Source organism: Cervus elaphus, chromosome 3 (assembly GCF_910594005.1).
Source record: "Cervus elaphus chromosome 3, mCerEla1.1, whole genome shotgun sequence".
Taxonomy (NCBI): domain Eukaryota; kingdom Metazoa; phylum Chordata; class Mammalia; order Artiodactyla; family Cervidae; genus Cervus; species Cervus elaphus.
In genome coordinates, this window is record NC_057817.1 from 53,455,898 (window position 1) to 53,476,358 (window position 20,461).

A 20,461-nucleotide genomic window follows, 5' to 3' on the forward strand; every position below is an offset into this window, starting at 1 on the left:
CATTTTCCAGACAACTCTAAGTTTGAGTCAACAACTGCAGAAGATTCCATGTGGCAGAAGTAATGTAACTGGGGAAGTTCCAGGATAGAAGTGCAGTCCACAGCATCTCAAAGCAAAACTGAACTAGAGAGGTCTATGTCACAGGAGTAGGAGGGGAAGAGTCAGACAGCTTCGGAACGCTGTAATAAATGCATGGAAGGGAGAAGCAGCACAGTTCTCCCGGACACTGTCTGCCACTTCCATGAGGCCCACCTGTTGTTTTCTAGAACATGTCACAAGTCAGGCACAAAAAAGCTAGGCCCAGCATGACGCAAACAAGGAAAAAGCTTCTACTTTCTCTATTACCTAACAATTTTATTTAATAGCTTTACCCACAAAGTATGTAATTTCATTATAAACTCAAATGAAAAACAAATTCTGCGTTTGAAGAGGCTTAGGAAGTAAACGTCTTTTTGTAAATGTCCAGGGTTAAGAATAAACACGTCCTCTCGGGCCCAAAGTCTCTGGAACCTATTCGGCGTCTGCTGCGTCTTCGCTTTCTCCACATTCAAACCGCACGAAGTCTACGACGGACACGCCGTGGGGCTGCACGTACTGCCCCAGTGTGATGGAAGGGTCCAGCAAGAACGGCTGCGACAGCATCTTGGTTTCCGCCTCTCCCCCGGGCTCGTCGTCCAGGGAGCCAACAGAGAGGGGAGCCATGCCCACCACGTGCTGCCCGAGGCGGCGGCCAAGGTCTCCGAGGTCTGCCTTCAGCTCTGCCGTCTCGCAGACGACCAGGGCCCCGTACTTCCCCAGCGCCAGGTTGCGGAGCGAGGGGCTGTGCGTGGCCCCATGGACATAAGAGCCAACATAGAACCCAGCTGGCACCTTCACCCACGCGGCCCGTTTCAGAATCATGTTTTCTCCCAGTTTCCCTGTGAGAGAGCAAAAACAAACAGACAAAAAAACAAGACGCTTCCAGAACACAATGCCCATGGAAGCACCAAAACACGCACAGCAGTGGCCAGCCTGGGAGGCAGTCCTCTGCATTTTATACTGTGGATGTGCCGCAAGGCGGAAAGATACCATTTTCAGGACAAACAGGAAAAGGGGTTCTGTGCGAGAAGGTGGGAAAAACGGAGCGTACTTTAGGGAGCACCAACCAGGTGCCATGCTGTATTTAGAAACACAGACTCTGGTATCACACAGACCCTGGCCACAGGTTCTGCCTCTCACCGGCCACACGACCTTAGGCAAGTAACTTAATGATATAACCCCATTTACTAATTCATCAAGTCTGTGTTCTCATCTGCAAAATGGAGATCATGCCACTTAACCTGAAGGCAGGATTACTGGGAGAAATAAATAAGATGTGTAAAAGAACTTATTACAGTATCTGGCCCTCTAATATGAGCACTCCCAACTGGCTAACATCACTACATTAAACTTAGGCTTAGAGAGCTAAAGGAACCTCTCCAAAGCTTCAGAGCTAATGGATGGCACAGCTGGAATTCAAACTCAGATCTGACTCAATTCAGGGTTTTTCCCCACCAGATCATCACCCCTCCCCCAAACCACCATAGCTGACACAGACAACTCCTGATCATCCATTATTTGGGGGAAAATCCCAAACTAAAAGCCCCGGGAAATCTAAAACCCCAAGTCATCTGGTGGTTTCAACTTCCCTTCATGAAAAATAAAAAGATAAAAAAATTAAAAAAATAAATAAATTAAAAGATAACATCTTTGAAGTTACTTGTAAGAAACAAAACCAGATTCTAGTCCCCTCTCCCCCTCACTGTTCTCTTAGGATGCTATCCCCTCCTATCAGAAGCCCAAATAAGTCAAAAGGTAGGAAGGGGTAGAAAATAACAGGGTCTGGGAAAATAGCCCTGAAGTAGCCATTGTTACATCTAAAAGTCATAGAAGTCATAAACCAAAAGGGATCCTGAAACAGCTCTAAGCACCTACCCAACAGTCAATTCCCAGAAACTGACAAGGCTGAAACACCCAAGTCTTCCAGAATTTCTTAAGAAGTTTCATACACAGCTGGTTGGCTGGTTGGTTTCTCAGCCATGACTCACTGAAACATCATACATACCTCAAGACGACCTGATAAAAACAGAACTGATGCCTTGACTGGAAACATCAGATGAGCAGTCAATTCCCGCAAGCTCCACCCCAGCCCTGCCTCCCTCCTTCCATCAGGTCGTGTACGAGGAAGGCAAAACCCCTGCTACTCCCACCACAATGATCCAGATGCGCTTCCTGCAGCCAGTGGTTCTGAAAACACGTACCTTCTCAAACTCTGGATCAGATTTTTTTTTTTTTAAGAGAGGACAATTTCCTAAACACCACACCCTGAAATATTCCTGGATCCCTTCACAAAGGTGAAATACCCTCTGATGGACTATTTCCTTCACAGTGTATAGAGAGGCAGTCAACTGGAGGTCAAAAGGCCATCGCTGCCTAAAGACATGCCTTGCTTGGTCAGCAGTGATGCCTGCTAATTTTAATTAGTTGCAAACAGCTAAAAACTAATTTTTTTTTTTTTTCAAACAAATCTAAATCCTTTTAAAAGAATTAAAAAATTCTGACACTGGGATCCTATTTCCCTCAAAGTTATCAGGTGGCTTGCTAATGGTTTCCTTCAGTGGAATGTGAGCTTTTCAGGGTGTCCACTGCTCACCAATCTCTAACACGCAACCCACCTCTCGCATTCATACTATCTGACCCTTGCAGGAACTTGACCTTGTAATTTTTGATCTAGATTTGGAGGAATATCAAAGATACCTGGAGATTCAGTTCTTAATTTCCAGTTTCCACATCTTTACAATCCATACATACAATCCTTACATCCTTAACATCCGTACATCCGTACTCACCAATCGCTAAGGCCAGCTGATCCTTGAGAGAACCCTCGCACTCGGGTCCTGCTGGAAGTTCAGAGAGCTCAGAGGAATTCAAGAAGCCCTAAGTGCGCAAAGAAAATGAACAAGAGTCATTTTCAGTACGACTGAACATGAGTCAGTCTGTACAATTCAAATTACCAAGAGACTAAGCAAAAATATAGGTTATAGGTTATTCCTCAGAAATAACCTATATTTAAGACAATTAAGTACAAACAATGTTTTCTTTAAGCCAAGAACATTAACAACTGACAACAGCTCCACTTTTATAAATATTTTATTCTATCAACACTCCACCCCCAAATCCATCCCAATCTCCGGCCTAACTTCTTAGAATGTAGCTTCCTAGAAATCAGGAATAATATTTTCATACAATCATAAAATATTAAAGCTAAAAGGTTAGTAGCTTGTTGGTAGGGATGAAAAATGGTGCAAATCCAATGGTGGGAAATTGGACAATAGCTAACAAAACTATTACATACACTTTTATCCTTTGATCTGGCAATCCTATCTCTAGAAATTTACTCTAAAACTCTTCCAATGATACAAAAGTACATATGCACAGTTATTCATTGAGCAAATTTTTCTAATTGTAAAATAGTGGAAAGTTTAAAAGTCCAAACATAGGTGGAGACTGGCTGAATAAACCACAGTACAGTCACAGGTGGAATACTATGTAGCTGGAAAAAAAAAAGAAAAGGTGCCTCCATGAGCTGCTAAGGAGTATTTCCAGGGCATATGAAGTGAAAGAAGCAAACTAAAAGAATACATACACATTACATCGCCATTTGTGTAATAAATATTTGTATGAAAGCGTTAGCCTCTCAGTCATGTCCAACTCTTTGTGACTCCATGGACCGCAGCCCACCAGGCTCCCCTGTCCATGGGATTCTTCAAGCAAGAATACCGGAGTAGATAGATAGCCATTCCCTTCTCCAGGCGATCTTTCCAACACAGGGATCCAACCTGGGTCTCCTGCACTGTAGGCAAATTCTTTACCATCCGAGGCACCAGGATGAATATGCTTATTTTTGCAAAAAGGATAACCAGAAACCAAAGAAGCTGGTTATCTACAAGAGTGGACAGGAATGGGGTAGAAGGGAGAGGAGGGAGTAAGACTTGTTTATGTGTTGGGGGAGTTATTATAGTTTTAACTTTCAGAACTTCATTAGTTTTACATATTCAAAAATAAAACTAACGAAGGCTTGGAGTGAAAATGAATACTGACCAAACAGAAACAAAGATTCTAACTGTATTTCAAAGGAATAACATAATTTCAAAAGGGAGAACAAAACTAATCCAAGTTACTTTTGATACAGTCCTTTGACCACATAACTTCAACTAAGGACAAAAAGAACCTCAAAGAAATCTTGAACCACTTAGTAGGTTTATTCTACGCAGTGATCAGGGACAGTAACTCTGAAACAAAGTGTGCATGCACTGCACAGCAAGTAAATAAGCAGACATACTGAAGCTGCTAGGAGCCAGTGCATTCACTACGAGAGAAGAAAGGCGTGAATTACAGAATGGGGGAAGAAAAGGAAGCAGCCTGTGGTGCAGGATTAGAATTGAAACACACACACACTTCTAGCTCTGCTGGAAGAGCAGAATAGCAATGACATCTCAGTAGATTTAAGCATACCCAACGCCCAGACCTTCCCCCGGAGGAGAGTATGGCAGCCCACTCCAGTATTTATTTATTTTTCAGTTGAAGGATAATTGCTTTACAGAATTTTGTTGTTTTCTGTCAAACCTCACTATGCATCAGTCATAGGTATACATACATCCCCTCACTTTTGAACCTCCCTCCTGTCTCCCTCTCCATCCCACCCCTCTAGGTCGATACAGAGCTCCTGTTTGAGTTTCCTGAGACATACAACAAATCCCCGTTGGCTATCTATTTTACATACGGTAACGTAAGTTTCCATGTTACTTTCTCCATACTCCAGTATTCTTGCCTGGAGAAGACCACGGACAGAGGAGCCTGGTGGGTTACGGTCCACAGGGTCGCAAAGGGTCGGACACGACTGAAGAGTGTACATGCACACAGTGCCCAGATCTTTGTTTCTAAAAACCATTCCCCCACCAAAAAGGATCAAGACCCCTTGTAGAAGTGGCCGATTCCATGGATGGGGGCAAGGAAAATATGACATAAGCCCAGAATATTTTGTTATGCCAAAAAGGAAGGAAATACTTGGAAAATAATAAGCTATACCAAACAGACAATGGAGACAGCTTGCACAGGCTTAGGTTATACTGGCCAAATCCAGGGATAATTTGAGCATTAAAACGACTAATGGATTATATGATGAATTGTAGCCTATCACATTCAATAAAAAAGAAAAATCTACAATGGAGAAGGAAATGGCAACCCACTCCACTATTCTAGCCTGGGAAATCCCATGGACAGAGGAACCTGGCAGGCTACAGTTCATGGGGTCACAAGGAGTTGGACATGATTTAGCAACTAAACAACACAAAACCAGGACTAATTAACATTTATCACAAGATCTCAAGAGAAAGATAAATAGAAGGAAAAGGGTGGTACAAACAAAAAAATTGTTGTGAGTAGCTGGTTCATTTTTGCTTTGACAACAGGATGGATCAAAGGCATACGGATATGTCAATAATTCCTTCCTTGATCCTTCTACAGAAAAGAAAATGCTCGGTCTCCTCAATTGCGCCTTTTCTCCAGGATCAGTATTTAGAAATCCTTTCCTTAGGACATTCTAGATTCCTAAATACAAAGTTTCACCTGATTTGATGGATTTTTATCCCACGGGAATTCATTCATTCATTAACAGAGATGTAATGGGCCCCAGCCAAGTGCTCATGCACCCCAGCCCTCATGCACCAGAGACACACTAGTGAAAAAACAAATTTCCTGCCTCATGAAACTGATAGTCTATTGTGGAAGGCAAACAGAAATGAATAAATATAAATGTAATATATAAGCATTATAACAAAATATTTTAAATGAAGTAAAATAAGGGGACAGAGCAATAGGAGGAAAGGTACTCCTCTCCTGAGAGATAACGTTTAAGCAGAGACATGAAATAAGGAAGTGAGACCTGAGAACGTCTGAAAAAATGGAACAGCAAAGACCCTAAGAGGAGAGGAAGGAACAAACCAAGCATGTTGGAGACAACCCCAAACTCACTTTGCTGTATGTGGAGAGCTGGTCCTTTAAGTTCTGACAGTGCAACAGGGTTCCCCGGGCTACTTGCTGGACCAACTGTTGAAATTTTAAATTTCTGGAAACAAAATCTGTCTCACAGTTCACCTATGGGAATAAATCGATATTGTTGTATAAACTGTTTACTAACAGTCTCCAAAAGTGTCTTAAAGCAAGGTATTGACAGAACAGGCAGCAGACCCAACAAAACAGAAACAAATGTCTGTGGGATTTTAAAGCTACAGTTGCTCCACTAGCTCAAGGCCAGAAACTTAATGAAGCGATCCCTGTTGTGCCAATGAGTCAGCACCGACCTGCACCTTCAGAGACTGGTTCCACAATGTCCCCAAAGGATTCACTTCAAGTTCACACCTGCCTGTGCCCGCAAGCCATAATCCCCTCATTCCCTGGGCTCCTCCAATGCCGAACCACTTTTGTGATTCTCATAAGGAGCAGCAACCTTGATCCCTCACATGCACAGTTCAGAGCAGGGTTCAAGCTCCTACGAGAATCAAATGCCACCACTGATCTGACAGAAGACTGAGCTCAGTTGGTGATACAAGCAATCAGGAGAGGCTGAAAGTACAGAGGACACTTGGCTCCGTCGCCCGACACTCACCTCCTGCTCTGTGGCCCAGTTCCTAAGAGGCCGCAGACCGGTGCCGGTCTGCAGCACGGAGGCTGGAGACCCTCTGGGCCACCCCAACAGGCCTTTCCCCGCCAACAACCTGTGCATGTCTATACTGAAACGAATCCAGAGCTAATAACTGGGGCCTCACGGGCTTAATTCTAACGAGCCTTTATGGTTCTCAAACACCTCTTCTTTAAGAATGCAAAGGTCTACCACAAAGCCCACACTCAAGAAGACAGCTGCCTGTGAGGTCTAGTCTCTGACATGCACCTCCACCAACACACTGGTGCCTCCTTCCTGCAGCAGCCCAATAAGGCCTTCTTTGGTCTTCCTCCCGTGGAGCCTCGCCGCTTTACTCCAGCCCTCCTTCTGGGCCTGCTTATGGAGCCAGCTCTCTGCCTATAAATAAGAAAGATAAAGGGCAGATGACATAAGCACAGAATTTAGAAAGGAATGGGGCTCTAAAATATCCTCAGGTTCCCCAATTCTTTCCCCTTCTCCTCAAACCCACAACAGAAACTAATCTATCATTTACTGGCAGCATACCACCAAATGCCAGACAGTAGACATTGTGCCTGATGTTTAGTAAATTTTTAAAAATTATTTATTTGGCTTGTGGATCTTAGTTGCAGCACGAAGAATCTTCCATCTTCATTATGGCATAAAGGATCCTTAGCTGCAGCATGAAAACCATTAGTTGCGGCATGTGGGACCTAGTTCCTGGACAGGGATCGAACCCTGCCCTGAGAGCTTGAAGTCCTAGCCACTGGACCACCAGGGAAGTCCCACACCTGGTATTTTTGATAAGTTTAATCTTCACAACAACCCTACGGGGGAGACAGCAGTATTTTCTTTATGCAAAAAAAAGAACAATGTAACTCTTAAAGATTAAGGAAGGTATCCAAGGTCGCGGGGATTAGTGTGAGGGTACCAGGATCTGAGCGTTGGTCTACTATAACAGCCTTGCATGGAATAGTGTGTTAGCCCTGGGATCCTGAGTTAGTTGCTTCAAAACAGGTAAGAGTCAAAGGGTGAGATTGCCATTAAAGTCAGAATCCTGTGTATAGGTCACTGGACAGCAGCAGGTGTGATTTCTACGGTCCCTAGAGCGACCTCTGGAAAGCACTGGGGTAGGGCCCGAGTACCCCATCCCCGCTCCCCTCCACTTCCTTCCCCACACCTGTTTGAGATCCCCGTCACAAGTCTCCAGGGCTTTCTTGCAGTTTACAAAGGAGTAGCCCGTTTTCCGCCGCAGCTTCATGAGGAGCTCCTTGCTGGAAGCCGAGGACAGCCAGGACCCAGAGTGAAATGTATGCCACGGCTGGGGCGACTGAAGCAGAGGGAGCCCGGCCTGGAGGGGATAAGAAGGAATGAGAAGCAGGAAGCGGTGAGGAGCTCCGGAGGAGGGAGCACGTCGGCCGGGGGACGACTTCAGGAGAGACGGGCCCAGAGGGTGAGGGGAAAGGCAGCGCAGGGACGCTGGACCGCCAAGAGGCACCGAGGTGGGGAGAAGGGTGAGATGGAGCCGAACGCAGCCAGGGGAGGGGAAGGCAGCGTGCCGGGCGCGCGGGAGACCTGCAAGGAAGGCAGGAGGGGACCAGAGCCAAGCGCGCTCAGCTGGCAGCTCCCGGGCCGCACGACCAGGCAGAGGCGCAATGACCGCAGCAGCGACATCTTTCCGGCGGCCGTCCGGTGCGGCCGGTCGGCGCACCTATGAGGCCACCGGCCTACGGCGTGGCGGCGGGGCCAAAACTCTCCACCAGAACGCGCCGAGCGGGGACAGCGCCACCTGCCGTCCAGGGGGCGCATTCGCCTCCCCTGCTTGGTTTACTGACTACATTTCACAAGAGAATTATTCCCCAGAGGTAAAATAATGGAAAACATGAAACCGAGTTGTCACAAAATAACAACACAAGACACGTGGTAAGACTTTATGTTTATTTCCAATGCTTATTTCTATATCCATTTATGGCTCGCTGACAAACTTGTAAGGTAGGAGAGTGGGTTCTGAAGTTTGACCAAGGTCACCTAGGGAGGAGGGAGGGTGTCCCTCCAACAAACCCAGTAAATTATTTGTTGAACAAGCAGAAATATTTGATGTGTGCCTGGAACCATATAGCCCTACCCTCTAAGGTAATCTGATGGTGAGAAAATAGGGAGCAGACAAATGATCACACAAGACAAGGTAAATAAGCCCCAGGAGACAGAGTTAAAGGGTCTCAAAGGAGAAAAATCACATTCAAACAGGAGGCTCAGATAAAGCTTTTTTCAGGAGAGAGGCTAAGAGCAATGAAGATTTTGAGAGGTAGAAATATGACCCAGGCAGGGAATCATCAGAAAGAAGGAAGGAAGAAGTCAGAGAATTTTGATGTGGGTTTAGGGAACAAAGAGTAGACCTTTTGTAATTTGGCCAGAGGTTAGAACACGTGTAGGAAACCAGTAGGAAATGAAACAGGAGGTAATTTGGGATCACATGGGATACACCGAGTACCAAGCAGAAGAGCTTACTCTTGCTTCTGTTGGCAGCAGCAGAAGCTAATCGGAGCTGATTGCGGAAGATTACAGGAGTTTACAAAACAGTTTGAATGGGAGTGAATGGAGGCTAGGAGGCCACAGGAGGTGATGTGTGACCCCAGGAATAAGTCAAGAGAGGATCAATCAGAGGCCCCACAGTGGGAGAAAGAAGAGGTGAAGGCAAAGCACGTTAGGAAGGAAGGACTGACAGGGCTTGGAAAGGTAAAAAAAAAACAAAACAAAGAGAACCTGGAACTCAGTGATCAGGACTCCAACTCCAAAAAGACTGAAGGAGCTACAGTCCGAAGGACAGCTCTGCTGTCTAACCCCAACGTCAGGGCTAGGAAGACTGGACCCAGCCAGAGCCACAGTCCCACCAGACTGTCTCTAGAAGCAAGAAGCGGGTGGTCTGAGGTTTCTTGCTCCCCAGCACCCCCCAGCAAAAGCCCATGTTCTCTGGATGCAGAGGAGATCTTTAATGCTTATTTTCCTTTAAAAAAATTTCCAATAGAATCTGGAAAAAATAATCCATTCTGTATAAAAAGACAATGGCGACAGACAGGGCCACGACTGTCTCTGCAGCCACTGTTTACGTCCCACCTAACCTCCGCTTCCCTGAAATCCTGGCTGCCCTCTCATCGTCCTCTGCTGAGAACAGGAGCTGGGAATCTCCTTTGCACTCCAGCCCACAGAGCAAGGGCTCTGGTACCCTAACAAACGGCACCTGCCTGCAGCTTCCCAAGAGGCGCCCAGGAAACAATGAGGGAAGGAGGAAAGGCAGGCAGAGGAGATCCACCTGTTTCTGGTCCTTATGTTTATGGCTCTGGAGACATGGCAGTTCCTTCATGAGAACGAGGGGCTCGGAGGAGCAGAAGGGTGACGTCAGGCAGGTCTTGGTCCCCTGTGCCTGGCCCTATAGATGTTGACATTTTCATCCTCATCCCGCTGGGCCAGCTCCAGGTGGAAATGCTGGGGCAGGAGATGCTGAAAGAAGCTCTCTGCCCCGTGCTCCTCTCTCATCTTGGAGGCCAGATAGATGGTGCCATGGGGCCCGCACAGGTGTCGGAGGGTCCCCAGCAGCAGCGGGAAGGTGGACTCCAGGTACACGATATCAGCCCCCAGCACCAGGTCATAGTCTCCAGGGAAGACATGCTGGTCAATCCCCCAGGACAAGGCGCGGACCTGGGCCCGGCCTCCAGGGGGCACATTGGCCTGGACGTTGCCCTGGATCTGTTCTAGGACCAGGGGTAGGTCAGTGATGGTAACATCCCCCCCTGAGAGAGAGGAAGGAGGAGAAATGCAAGTCAGAGGGACCAACCAAGGGGTTTCAGCTCCTGCCCAGAACGTCCAGAGACCTCGGGGCCTAGAGGATAATGTTTTGACAGCCCAAAGTCCACACTTTGGATTTTAGCTCCCCTAACCTCAGCTTCATCCACTGCCATCTCATTACTCTACATTCTACAACATCAACATTCTCGCTGAGCTAATCTTCAACCTCTCTGCCCAACACACAACAATCAGATGTCAGCAGAAGCCTGGGCAGGACTAAGCTGGAGGTGGGCTATGCACCCACCCCCTACTGACACAAACCAGCCTTCATGGATCTGGAAAGCTTCCCAGAAGACATGACCTCAGCAAGCCTTAAAGGGCAAGGAGGAGTTAGTCAGGTGAAGCTTCTCAAGCAGAGAAGAGAGAGTACAAAGGCCTGGTGATGAGAAAGCACAGCGTATGCGAGGAAGGCTAGAGCTCAAAGGAGGTGGCAGGGAAACGTGTCAGGGCACAAGAGTACAGAGGAAAATCGTTACGGCACGCTAAGGAGACCCAGGCCTGATCCTGAGGGCAACAGGTTTAAGGGCAGAAGCAGAGGGTAACGATGATTAGATCAGGACTTCAGAAAGCTTCCTTCATGCAGTAAGTACATGTATTGAGCATCTACCAAGTTCTGAGGGTACAGGGGTGAGCAAGACAAGACCTTGGCCTTCCTTGAGATTTGTTATAGAGGCGAAGACAAATGAGGTAATGCAAAACGATTTAGTCATAATCATGGTGATTATTACAGAAACAGGAAATATTCAGAATTCATTCTCCCATTAATAGTCATTATGTGCCTAAATGCCAGGCGCTGAGAATACAGCAGTGAACCCATCAGACAAGAATCCCTCCACTCCGGGGGCTTACAGTCTAGTGGCTAGAGATAACAACAACAACAAAATGAAATAAAACACACTGTAAGTCATATGTATGCTGAAGCAGGGAAGGAGGAGAAGAACTGCTTGAGGGACGGGGCAGGGGATGTCACTTTAAACTGGGTGTTAGGGAAAGCTTCAAACTGGTAGTTAGGGAGCAGATTATGTTTGAGCAATGACCTGTATGAAGTGATGGGGCAAACTCTATGTGTCTCTGAGATTAAAAGATACCAAATGAGGGACTAACAGAAAGCAAAGAGGTGACGGTAAAACACATGAGGAAGGAAAGACTGACAGAGCTTAGAAACCCCCCCCCCAAAAAAACAGCCATAAACGGAAGGACCAAGAATAAAGACCTTCATGCAAGAGTTCACCTAACAAGTCTGAGGACCAGTAAGAATGCCTGCAGCTGGAGCAAAATAAGTGAGAGAAATAATCGTAGGGCTCAGATTCTAGATGGCGCCTTGTAAAGCAACCAAGAAGTTTGGTTTTTAGTCTGAGTGAGATGGGAAGCTATTGGAAAATTTCTAATGGAAGAATGTCATAAACCTTATGACTTTAAGAATTGAAGAATGGCTCTAAAGAGATCACTCTGGCTACTGTGATGAGGAAATACCACAGAGGGGCACAGTCAGAACAAACCAGTTAGGAGGTGGCTACAGTTACCCAGGTGAGAAGTGATCATGGCTTGAACCAGGGCAGCCGTTGTCAGACCCTGAATACATTTTGAAGGTAAAATCAATAGGGGCGTTTCTGACAAATTAGATACGCACTATCAGAGAGAGAGGCTGAGGATGGTTCCAAGATATTTGGCCTGACAGCCAGAAGATCAAAGTGTCATTTATTTAGGTGAGGAGGGCTGCAGGAGGGGCAGGCTGGACGGGAAAATCACGAATGCGCTTCTGGACACATTAAGTTTGACATGTTCATGGGACAACCACAGGGAGGTATCAAGTAGGCCAGAGGCTATACAAACAAGTCTGGAGATATCAGTAGGAGAGTCAGAGTCATCAGCGTGGAAAGGGCATTTAAGCTGTGAGTACAGGCAGATAGGGGCGGGGTCCGAGGGCTGCTCCTGAGCCCTGGGGCACTCAGACTTCAGGCTGTGAAGAGGAACAGCCACCAACACAGGGGAATGGAAACAGTGCCAGCGAGGTGAGAACCCAGAAGCCTGGCGTCTTGGAATCCAAAGGAGGGGTGTTTCACGGGGGGCAGGGGGAGGGGATGGCAACTGCCACCAAGTCCGGGAAGCTGGGCTCATGCTGACAGCTGTACTTTTTTCTCTTTAATGTTTATTTATTTGGTTGCACCAGGTCTTACTTGCAGCACTGCAGGATCTTCCATCTTTGTTGCAGCATTCAGGTTCTTTAGTTGCGACCTGCGAACTCTCAGTTTCGGCATGTGGGATCTAGTTCCCTGATCAGGGATGGAACCTAGGCCCCCAGCATTGGGAGCTCGGAGTCTTAGCCACTGGACCACCAGGGAAGTCCCCTGACTGCTGCATTCAACAACATGCAGTCAAAAGTGAAGCTCACAACATTGACTGGAGCTAGTGGAGTGGAGAAGGCAAGTTGGGGGGCGGGGCGGTGTGAGGGGGTGTTCTGGAACGGAACTGAAGAAACAATAGGAGGAGAGGAATGACAGCGGATATTCACTCTTCTGAGTTTCATCACAAAGCTGAGCAGAGAAACGGAATGGTAACTGCAGGGATGTGTAGGATCTGAGATAGGAGAAATTATCGCATATTTATATGCATAATACACACAAACACACACATGGAATGATCCAGAGAGAAGGGAAAACAGCAACGCAGGAGAGGCAGGGGGGCAGGGTGTCTGCTTGAACAGTGTCTTTACACAGATGAGAAGGTTCAGGGTCTCATGAGGCATGGGGGGCTTGACCTTAGCTAGGAGCACAGCACGTCTAGCATCGTACCGGGAGAGAAGGCAGTGCAGACAGACACAGCTGGGTGAGTAGACGCTGAGAGAGACCTCGTGGACACTTCCTATAAGAAAAAAAGAAGCAATCAGAAGAGCTAGGGAACAAAATCATCGGCTGGGGAGAGAGAGACATTTGGAGGTATGAAAGGTGAAATGGTAAGAAGTAAGATGTTTAGGAGAGCAGAGGAATAACTGGATGAGGGAGAGGTAAGAGGCTAGTGGGACATCATTTAAGGACACATCTGAGGATAATGACAACAAATTAAAACGAAACCAGTCAGCACAATTGTGTCTAAAATACTAGAAGTAGCTAAGATAGTAGCTTGCAGGTGGGAGTGTCCTGGAGGCCTTCCCTTGGAAGTGATGTTTGAGCTGAGCTCGGAAGAAGGCATATGCATTAGCCAAGCGGGACGCGGGGTATACACACAAGCAGCCTATGTGAAGGCTCCGAGGAAGGGGACACGGAGACAGGCTTGCGGAACTGACAGGAGAGCGCTCGGCAGCACAAGGAGCTCAGAGGGAGAGGGAGGCCATGCCCACGGGACTGGTTCTGTCCTGCAAGCAGTAAGAAGCCACTGAAGGATGGGGAAGGGGTGCTGAGAAGATCACTCTGCAGCTGGGTGGAGCGAGCAGAGGTCTAGGTGGGGGCAAGGAGTAGAAGCAGGAAGACCAGTCTGATTAATTGTGGCCATCCAAGCAAGTTGATGGTGCCAAGGACTGGGGAGCCATCAGTGCGGATGGAAAAACAGGAGGTTCAGGAGATTTTTAGGAGTTAAATCAGCCAGACTTGGATCATGGAGATGGGGATGAGAAAAAGGGACATGTCAGAGGTGGGTCTAGATTCCCCACTGGTTGAATGGCAGTTTGCTTCACTATGATGGGGAAGCCTGAGGGAGAAACAGGTTTGGTGGCAGAAGATCACAAGATCTACTTTGGGCATGCCAAACTTCTCCCTAGGGAAGCTTGAAGACACTCATGAAAATCCATGGGAAAGCTGGCAGTGGCCTGAACTACAGCTGGGGGTTAGAGAACAGACAACTGTATTAAGGACATGTGACCCACAGGACTCGCTGACTGCCAGGATGCGAGGGGAGAGGGCAATGGATGAGAATGACACCCAGATTTCTGAGTGGGCAGCAGAATAAAAGACAAAAGAAGTCAGTCTGGAAGCAAGTGAAAGGTGTTTCCCTTGATATTACACATCTTTTCTGCCATTTTAGCATAGCTGCCCACTTATCCACTCATCCTTCATGGAAAGCTGCTGGTGACACTCCTTCGGTTCTTTCTGAGCCTGCCATGTTCATACTCCTCATCTGATAGACCTTCTTCTTGATGGATTCCCAGAGAGTCAAGGGAGACACAGCCAGAGCGTGTCCACTGGCTCTGCACATACCTCTCCGTAACATCCTGTAACATCTTCCCCCGTCCTCAACACTAGACCATCAACTCCTTGAGGAGAGGAAATCTGTCTTACTCATTGCTGTATCCCAATACCTAGCACAATTCTTGGCACATATAGGACTCCAAATACATGTTGGTTGAATGAACAGAATAAAAGAATGAAAGCCTGCTACTGGGAAGACTTCCCTGAATGTGTTTTGTGTTATGTCCCTATGAACAAGGACATGTTAATTTGCATTCCTAGGGAGATGTCATCGTAAGTCTTTTTAAAGGAATGTTTTCAGTGTGAAGTTTTGCCTGCCCATCAGATTATAAACCAAGGCACTTTTTCCTTTGTAGTTTCTGATTCTTGACAAAAATAAAGCAGAATTTTTACCTTTTTCTTTCCCAAGTCGGCAGTGCCTAATTCCTACCCCATTTCCCACAAAACACAGCCTAACCCTCAAAAACTCATAAGCTTGTTCCTCCCAAGCAATCAAAACCTAAAGAATCAAAAATATATTCACAGTGAAGTTATAAACTACTCATGAGGTTTAACACCTGCAGATGACTCCCTCTAGAGAGTAATTCCATATAGGCATTTTAACAGAGGATCATATCCAAAGCAAAGGTTTTTTTCTGACAACATTGTCCAGAAAATCGCAAAAAGGTAGGAAAAACTCCTATTAAGGCCTGCCTAAATTTTATTTCCTGCCCACCCGCCTCAACCAATCACCATGGGTGCTGGAACAGCGAATCAGCACTGTCTGGCACACCGGAGCAGGCAGGGGCAAAAAAAAAATGTTAAGTTTGTTTAAAAAAAAAAAAAACATTGTGTTGGTCCCAAACCACTCCCTCTCCCTCTCTCAAGAACCCAGGAAGTGACAAGTTCTCTACATCCCCGTTCCCCTCACCCTCTCCCACCGCAAAGCTCACGCACCCTGCAGCGCTGCCAAGATTCCCACGATACCAGTCCCCGCGCCCAGTTCGATCACTTTCTTGCCTCGGAAATCCACATTGTGACTCTCGAAATAGCTGCACAGGCTTAGAGCCTATAGGAGAAAAAAGAAGAAATATAAGATTGCAGCGGGGATGGCTCCATATGGGAGAGCGGGAGTCCGGGGGTCCCCGCGGACCCTAGCCCAGGGCCGCCCACTCCTCACCGCATCCCACACGCGCGCTGCCACCCCGAGACGGGACCCGAAGTTCTCCGTGATATTCAGCACGTGCCCACAGAAGCAGAACCTGCTCTTCTCCGAGTAGCAGTCGGCGAAGAGCCCGACCTCGCGTGGGAACACCGAATCGGGCTCTGACTCAGGATCTGGGCGGGAATCTGCCATCTGGCCGAGAGAATGCCCTGACGCCAGCCAGCGCTCGGATCCCTGATCTGAAGCGGGGTGGGGGCTGGGGGACAGCGAGCCCCGCGGCTGCCCCGTGGCACCGAGCCCCGCCTCCTCGAGTTTGCCCTCCTTCCTCCAGTCTGACTTCCTGGAGCCGGGATGAGGAGCTGCCTCCCCGGCTCCGGGCCCCAGCGCACAGCCGACGGGACTTACACCGGGCTACGGGGGTCAGACCCAGGGCACTGTTCGGAGCCCGGGAGGAGGGCAGAGGAACGAGGATTAATTCAACGCAGGAAAGCGGGGTCCCTGGGCCCCTCTCACCTGCGGGGTGCACAGGGGCCTGCAACAGGGCTAGTAACCCAGACCAAACAGAAGCGGGCTAACGATAGAGGCGGGGTGCGAGTCTGGCCTTGTCAGCCCCGCTAAAGACCAGCGGCGCGGAGGTACCCTCCCGCGCGGCCCCGCTGCGGGCCGCCCTGCCCAGCCCAGCCGAATTCACTCCTGGGGCTTTAAGGGGAGGGCTCTGAGCTTACGTGCCTGGCCGCGTCATTCTCGTGCGCCCAGAGCCCAGTTCTCCACGTGGGTTCCGCAGAGAAACTCGCGCTGGAGATCATGGCGGGAACCGAGGCTGGGGACGCGGCGGGAGCCGAGGCCCCACAGCCTCAGAAGCGCTACTATCGGCAGCGGGCTCACTCCAACCCCATGGCGGATCATACGCTGCGCTAGTGAGTGAGCGAGGCAGGGCGAGCAGGGGGGCGAGAGGAGGGCAGAATTCTCGGATTAGCCCGGAAAATCGATCGTGCTGGAACGGTTGGGAGGGTTTAGGGGACTCTTGCGAGGATCGCTGGGTGACGTCAGCTTTGTGTGTGGTGGCGCGGGGAGGGGGCGGGGTAAGATTCGGCGGAGGGCGGAGTTTGCGGGCTGGAGGGGCGTGGTGTCCTGGCCGACGTCTGGGTAGGATTGCTAGGCTGGGAAGAGAGAGAAATTGTTACTGAGACTAGAGTGATGGAGGAAGAATGTCGTTTCCATCTTTCAGTTTAATCTGTGAAATTTAGCAAAAGGCAAACTTGGAGGGAGGGATAAATTGGGAGCCTGGGATCCACATGTACGCACTACTAAAGTAGATGACTAGTAAGGACCTCCTGGATAGCACAGGGAACTCTACTCAACCATCTGTAATGACCTATATGGGAAAAGATTCTAAAAAAGAGTGGTTATATGTATATGTGTAACTGAGTCACTTTGCTCTATAGCATAAACTCACACAACATTGTAAATGAAGTATACGCCATTAAAATCAGTTTTGAAAAAAAAGAGGAACTTCCACACAACCCCACCCACACCTTACTCCATCCTCTTCCCGCAGAGAACTTCAGCAAAGACAAGTCCCAGTGCCTTAGGCAGCCAGTCTCTGGGACAAGGGGAACTTGAACCCCAGAAAGGAGAGATGCTCAGTCAGTCACATCAACCCTGGAAAGGGAGATAGGCGGATCACAGTCATGGGCCCCATGATAGGCCGATGATTCATACTGGGGGTTAAGGGTGGTTTCCATTGTGCTCCCTAGAGGCCAAAGGGCCCACTCCTACAGAATTTTTGAGAAACCCTCCTCTCATGCATCTCCCACCCTCACCCATCCACCCACACACATAGTACCACTTCCACAATGGCGTAACCACATTTCTCACGCCTTCTCTCCACTAGCCCTGTGAAACCAGAGGACATGGACTGGTCTGAGCTATACCCAGAGTTCTTCGCTCCACCGCCTCAAAATCAGAGCCACGACGACCCAAAGGATGAGAAAGAAAAGGGAGCTCAGGCCCAAGTGGAGTTTGCAGACATAGGCTGTGGCTACGGCGGCCTGTTAGGTAACACTCTGGCCCTCTCTCTGGGGCAAGGAGAGGCAGTGCCTAGGTTCTGCCACCTCAGCAGGTTTGCTGGGGGCCATAGTTGGCCTTTCCCCTTCGGACCAGACACTGCCTGCTGTGACATCGTGGAGAACCTCCACCTTCCCTCTACTCTGGGTCTGTGGCCTTCGCCCGGGAGAAGGGAGGGGGCTGCCCCAAAGCCTCTTAGAACTTGAGTTGTCTTGGTCTGGGCCCGCTCCTGGCTCTGGTCCCTACATGAGCCGTTTCACCTGCCAGGTGCCGGGTCAGTGAGCTGGTCAGCACAAGCGTCAGAGATTAGTCGCTGTGGCCAATGATCCTGAACTGTCTTTCTCGGGGATTCCACCCCCCTCTCCCTTCCCCCTTCCTCACCAGAACTCATTCCTTCTCCAAGATCCTATTTTCAGATTTCTCTTACATCGCCTGTGTTGTCCCAGCATGCATGCTAGCCCCACTTCTCTATGTAGAGCTCTTCCATGGAAATAGCAGCACAACAGAGAGGAAGAGCGTAGTACTTGGTGGCGGGAAACCATGGTTCCAAGTTCCAGCTCTGTGGCTTCAGCCATTTCCTACCCTCAGTTTTATCATCTGTGCAGTTTACCGCATAATGTCATGAGAATTAAGTAAGACAATGTGTGGGAACACTGTGCAGACTTTAAAGCATGTGCAAAGACACATGTATTGCCAGGCCTTCCCACTTCCGGTTCTGGTGACAATTTTGGGGTGTCCCTCAGCCTCTCCAGCACAGAGCTATCCATACAGGTAGCTCTGTGGCCACACTTTCAGTCCCTGATTTGGGTCATTGCTGATTGAGGCTTCCTTTCCCGTGTTGACCCCTCTGTACATCCTGTAAGGATGAGGTTGATTCTGTTTCTGTGTCCAGTGGAACTGTCACCGCTGTTCCCAGACACGCTGATTCTGGGTCTGGAGATCCGGGTGAAAGTCTCAGACTATGTACAAGACCGGATCCGGGCCCTGCGAGCCGCTCCTGGAGGTGGTTTCCAGAACATCGCCTGTCTCCGCAGCAATGCCATGAAGCACCTTCCTAACTTCTTCCGCAAGGGCCAGGTGGGGCGGGGCCCCCGGGGTTTAGGCTGGTAAGCAGGTGGGGTGTGGAGGCCAGGCTCTCACCACCCTGTCGGTGCTCGACTGTCTCACAGCTGGCAAAGATGTTCTTCCTCTTCCCTGACCCACATTTCAAGCGGACGAAGCACAAGTGGCGAATCATCAGCCCCACACTGCTGGCAGAATATGCCTACGTGCTGAGAGTTGGGGTGAGTCGAGAGCAGGAGGGAGGACAGGGTAAGGGGTCTAATAAGGGGCTTTCCAACCGAGAATTCAGTGGGGGGTTCGCTGGGGACTCACCACCATCCCCATCCCCCTGCTGCCCGGCCGCTCGCAGCGCCCCCTGCAGAGTGACTTTGCCTGCGCAGGGACTCGTGTACACCATAACCGACGTGCCGGAGCTGCATGAGTGGATGTGCACCCACTTTGAAGGCCACCCCTTGTTCCAGCGTGTGCCTCTGGAGGAGCTGGTAAGTAGGGAGCCCAAGAGAAACCGCGGAGAGTTACGGGAAGATCCTTGCCAGAGTGGTTCTGTCTTCTTTGAATCCAGCTTAATGCCCAGAGGATGGGATGACTATAGGGACCAGGGCAATCTGAAAGATGGGCAAGGACTTACTGGACCCTTCCTTTTCCCAGAGTGAAGACCCCATTGTGGGACATCTGGGCACCTCAACCGAGGAGGGAAAGAAAGTTCTACGCAATGGAGGAAAGAACTTCCCAGCCATCTTCCGAAGAATACAGGATCCCTCCCTCCAGGCAGTGACTCCCACTCCTACCCCTCCTGGTCACTGACTTTGCCTTGGTCTTAGCGGAGCCCCATGTTTGGGGGGCTGGAAAGGAGATCAGGCCCTTGGACCTTCCCAGCTGAGCCTGCTACGCAGAGAGCAGGCAGCAGTCTCTCAAGTTGAAGAGCTGCCCAGGGCAGGACCCTGGGGTTCAGGACTGCCCCAGACCCCTCTCACCATCGTGCGCTTCCAGGGGCAGCAGAAAGCCAAAGCAGCTGACTGGGAAGGTCAGAAGACCTTGGGCCAGAAGGGATCCTTGGAAAGGAGTGGGGCTTGCTCTTCCTTAGTGCTCCCTTCTCCTAGGCGCTCTCCTTCTCAGCTGCAGCGAGGAATGCAGTTCTCCACGGTCCATCTAAACTGCCTGCTAGAGTCAAATCACCTGCCCGCTCACGTTTGCTTTACAGTTCTGAGGCTAACATGTATATGTGTGCGCATACACATGCTGCTGTTTTTGAAGAAAGGCTAGAGTGTGGATCACTCCCATCCTCTCCCGGCCTAAGACTTGACCCGGGGAATTCCTGCTCCCTTTGTTCTTGCTGTCTCTGGAGATCCTGGGAGGGTGTGGTGGTGGAGACCCCCTCCCTCCTCATGTTGACCTTTGCTTTAATTTCAGAGCTGGCTGACTAGCACTGAACCTGCTTGTGGAGGGCGGGAGTAAGGAGCAGAGAGC

General features: G+C 49.1%; 3 protein-coding genes across 6 annotated transcripts; 1 reads left to right on the forward strand and 2 right to left on the reverse strand.

The window, feature by feature from the left end:
- Positions 1-323: 323 nt before the first annotated feature.
- Positions 324-8,521, reverse strand: TSFM (Ts translation elongation factor, mitochondrial). Its single transcript, XM_043888660.1, has 6 exons — positions 8,273-8,521; positions 7,878-8,048; positions 6,968-7,096; positions 6,052-6,174; positions 2,868-2,955; positions 324-917 (listed from the first exon to the last, which is right to left on the reverse strand). Exons 1-6 carry the CDS (start codon positions 8,504-8,506, stop codon positions 511-513), a joined length of 1,152 nt encoding a protein of 383 aa, XP_043744595.1. The 5' UTR covers positions 8,507-8,521; the 3' UTR covers positions 324-510.
- Positions 8,522-8,616: 95 nt separating this feature from the next.
- Positions 8,617-16,057, reverse strand: EEF1AKMT3 (EEF1A lysine methyltransferase 3). 3 transcript variants are annotated; one of them, XM_043888685.1, is made up of 4 exons: positions 15,881-16,057; positions 15,658-15,769; positions 13,333-13,402; positions 12,196-13,117 (listed from the first exon to the last, which is right to left on the reverse strand). In XM_043888685.1, the coding sequence occupies exons 1-4, from the start codon at positions 16,055-16,057 to the stop codon at positions 12,916-12,918; spliced, it is 561 nt and encodes a 186-aa protein (XP_043744620.1). In that variant the 3' UTR covers positions 12,196-12,915. The 3 variants fall into 3 exon arrangements, with proteins under 3 accessions (XP_043744619.1, XP_043744620.1, XP_043744618.1); XM_043888684.1 differs by lacking the exons at positions 12,196-13,117; positions 13,333-13,402 and adding an exon at positions 8,617-10,485; XM_043888683.1 differs by having other exon boundaries at positions 12,196-13,402.
- A 592-nt stretch (positions 16,058-16,649) lies between these two features.
- Positions 16,650-20,246, forward strand: METTL1 (methyltransferase 1, tRNA methylguanosine). 2 transcript variants are annotated; one of them, XM_043888681.1, is made up of 6 exons: positions 16,650-16,782; positions 17,760-17,923; positions 18,825-19,009; positions 19,102-19,215; positions 19,375-19,476; positions 19,643-20,246. In XM_043888681.1, the coding sequence occupies exons 1-6, from the start codon at positions 16,670-16,672 to the stop codon at positions 19,796-19,798; spliced, it is 834 nt and encodes a 277-aa protein (XP_043744616.1). In that variant the 5' UTR covers positions 16,650-16,669; the 3' UTR covers positions 19,799-20,246. The 2 variants fall into 2 exon arrangements, with proteins under 2 accessions (XP_043744616.1, XP_043744617.1); XM_043888682.1 differs by having other exon boundaries at positions 18,849-19,009.
- Positions 20,247-20,461: the final 215 nt, after the last annotated feature.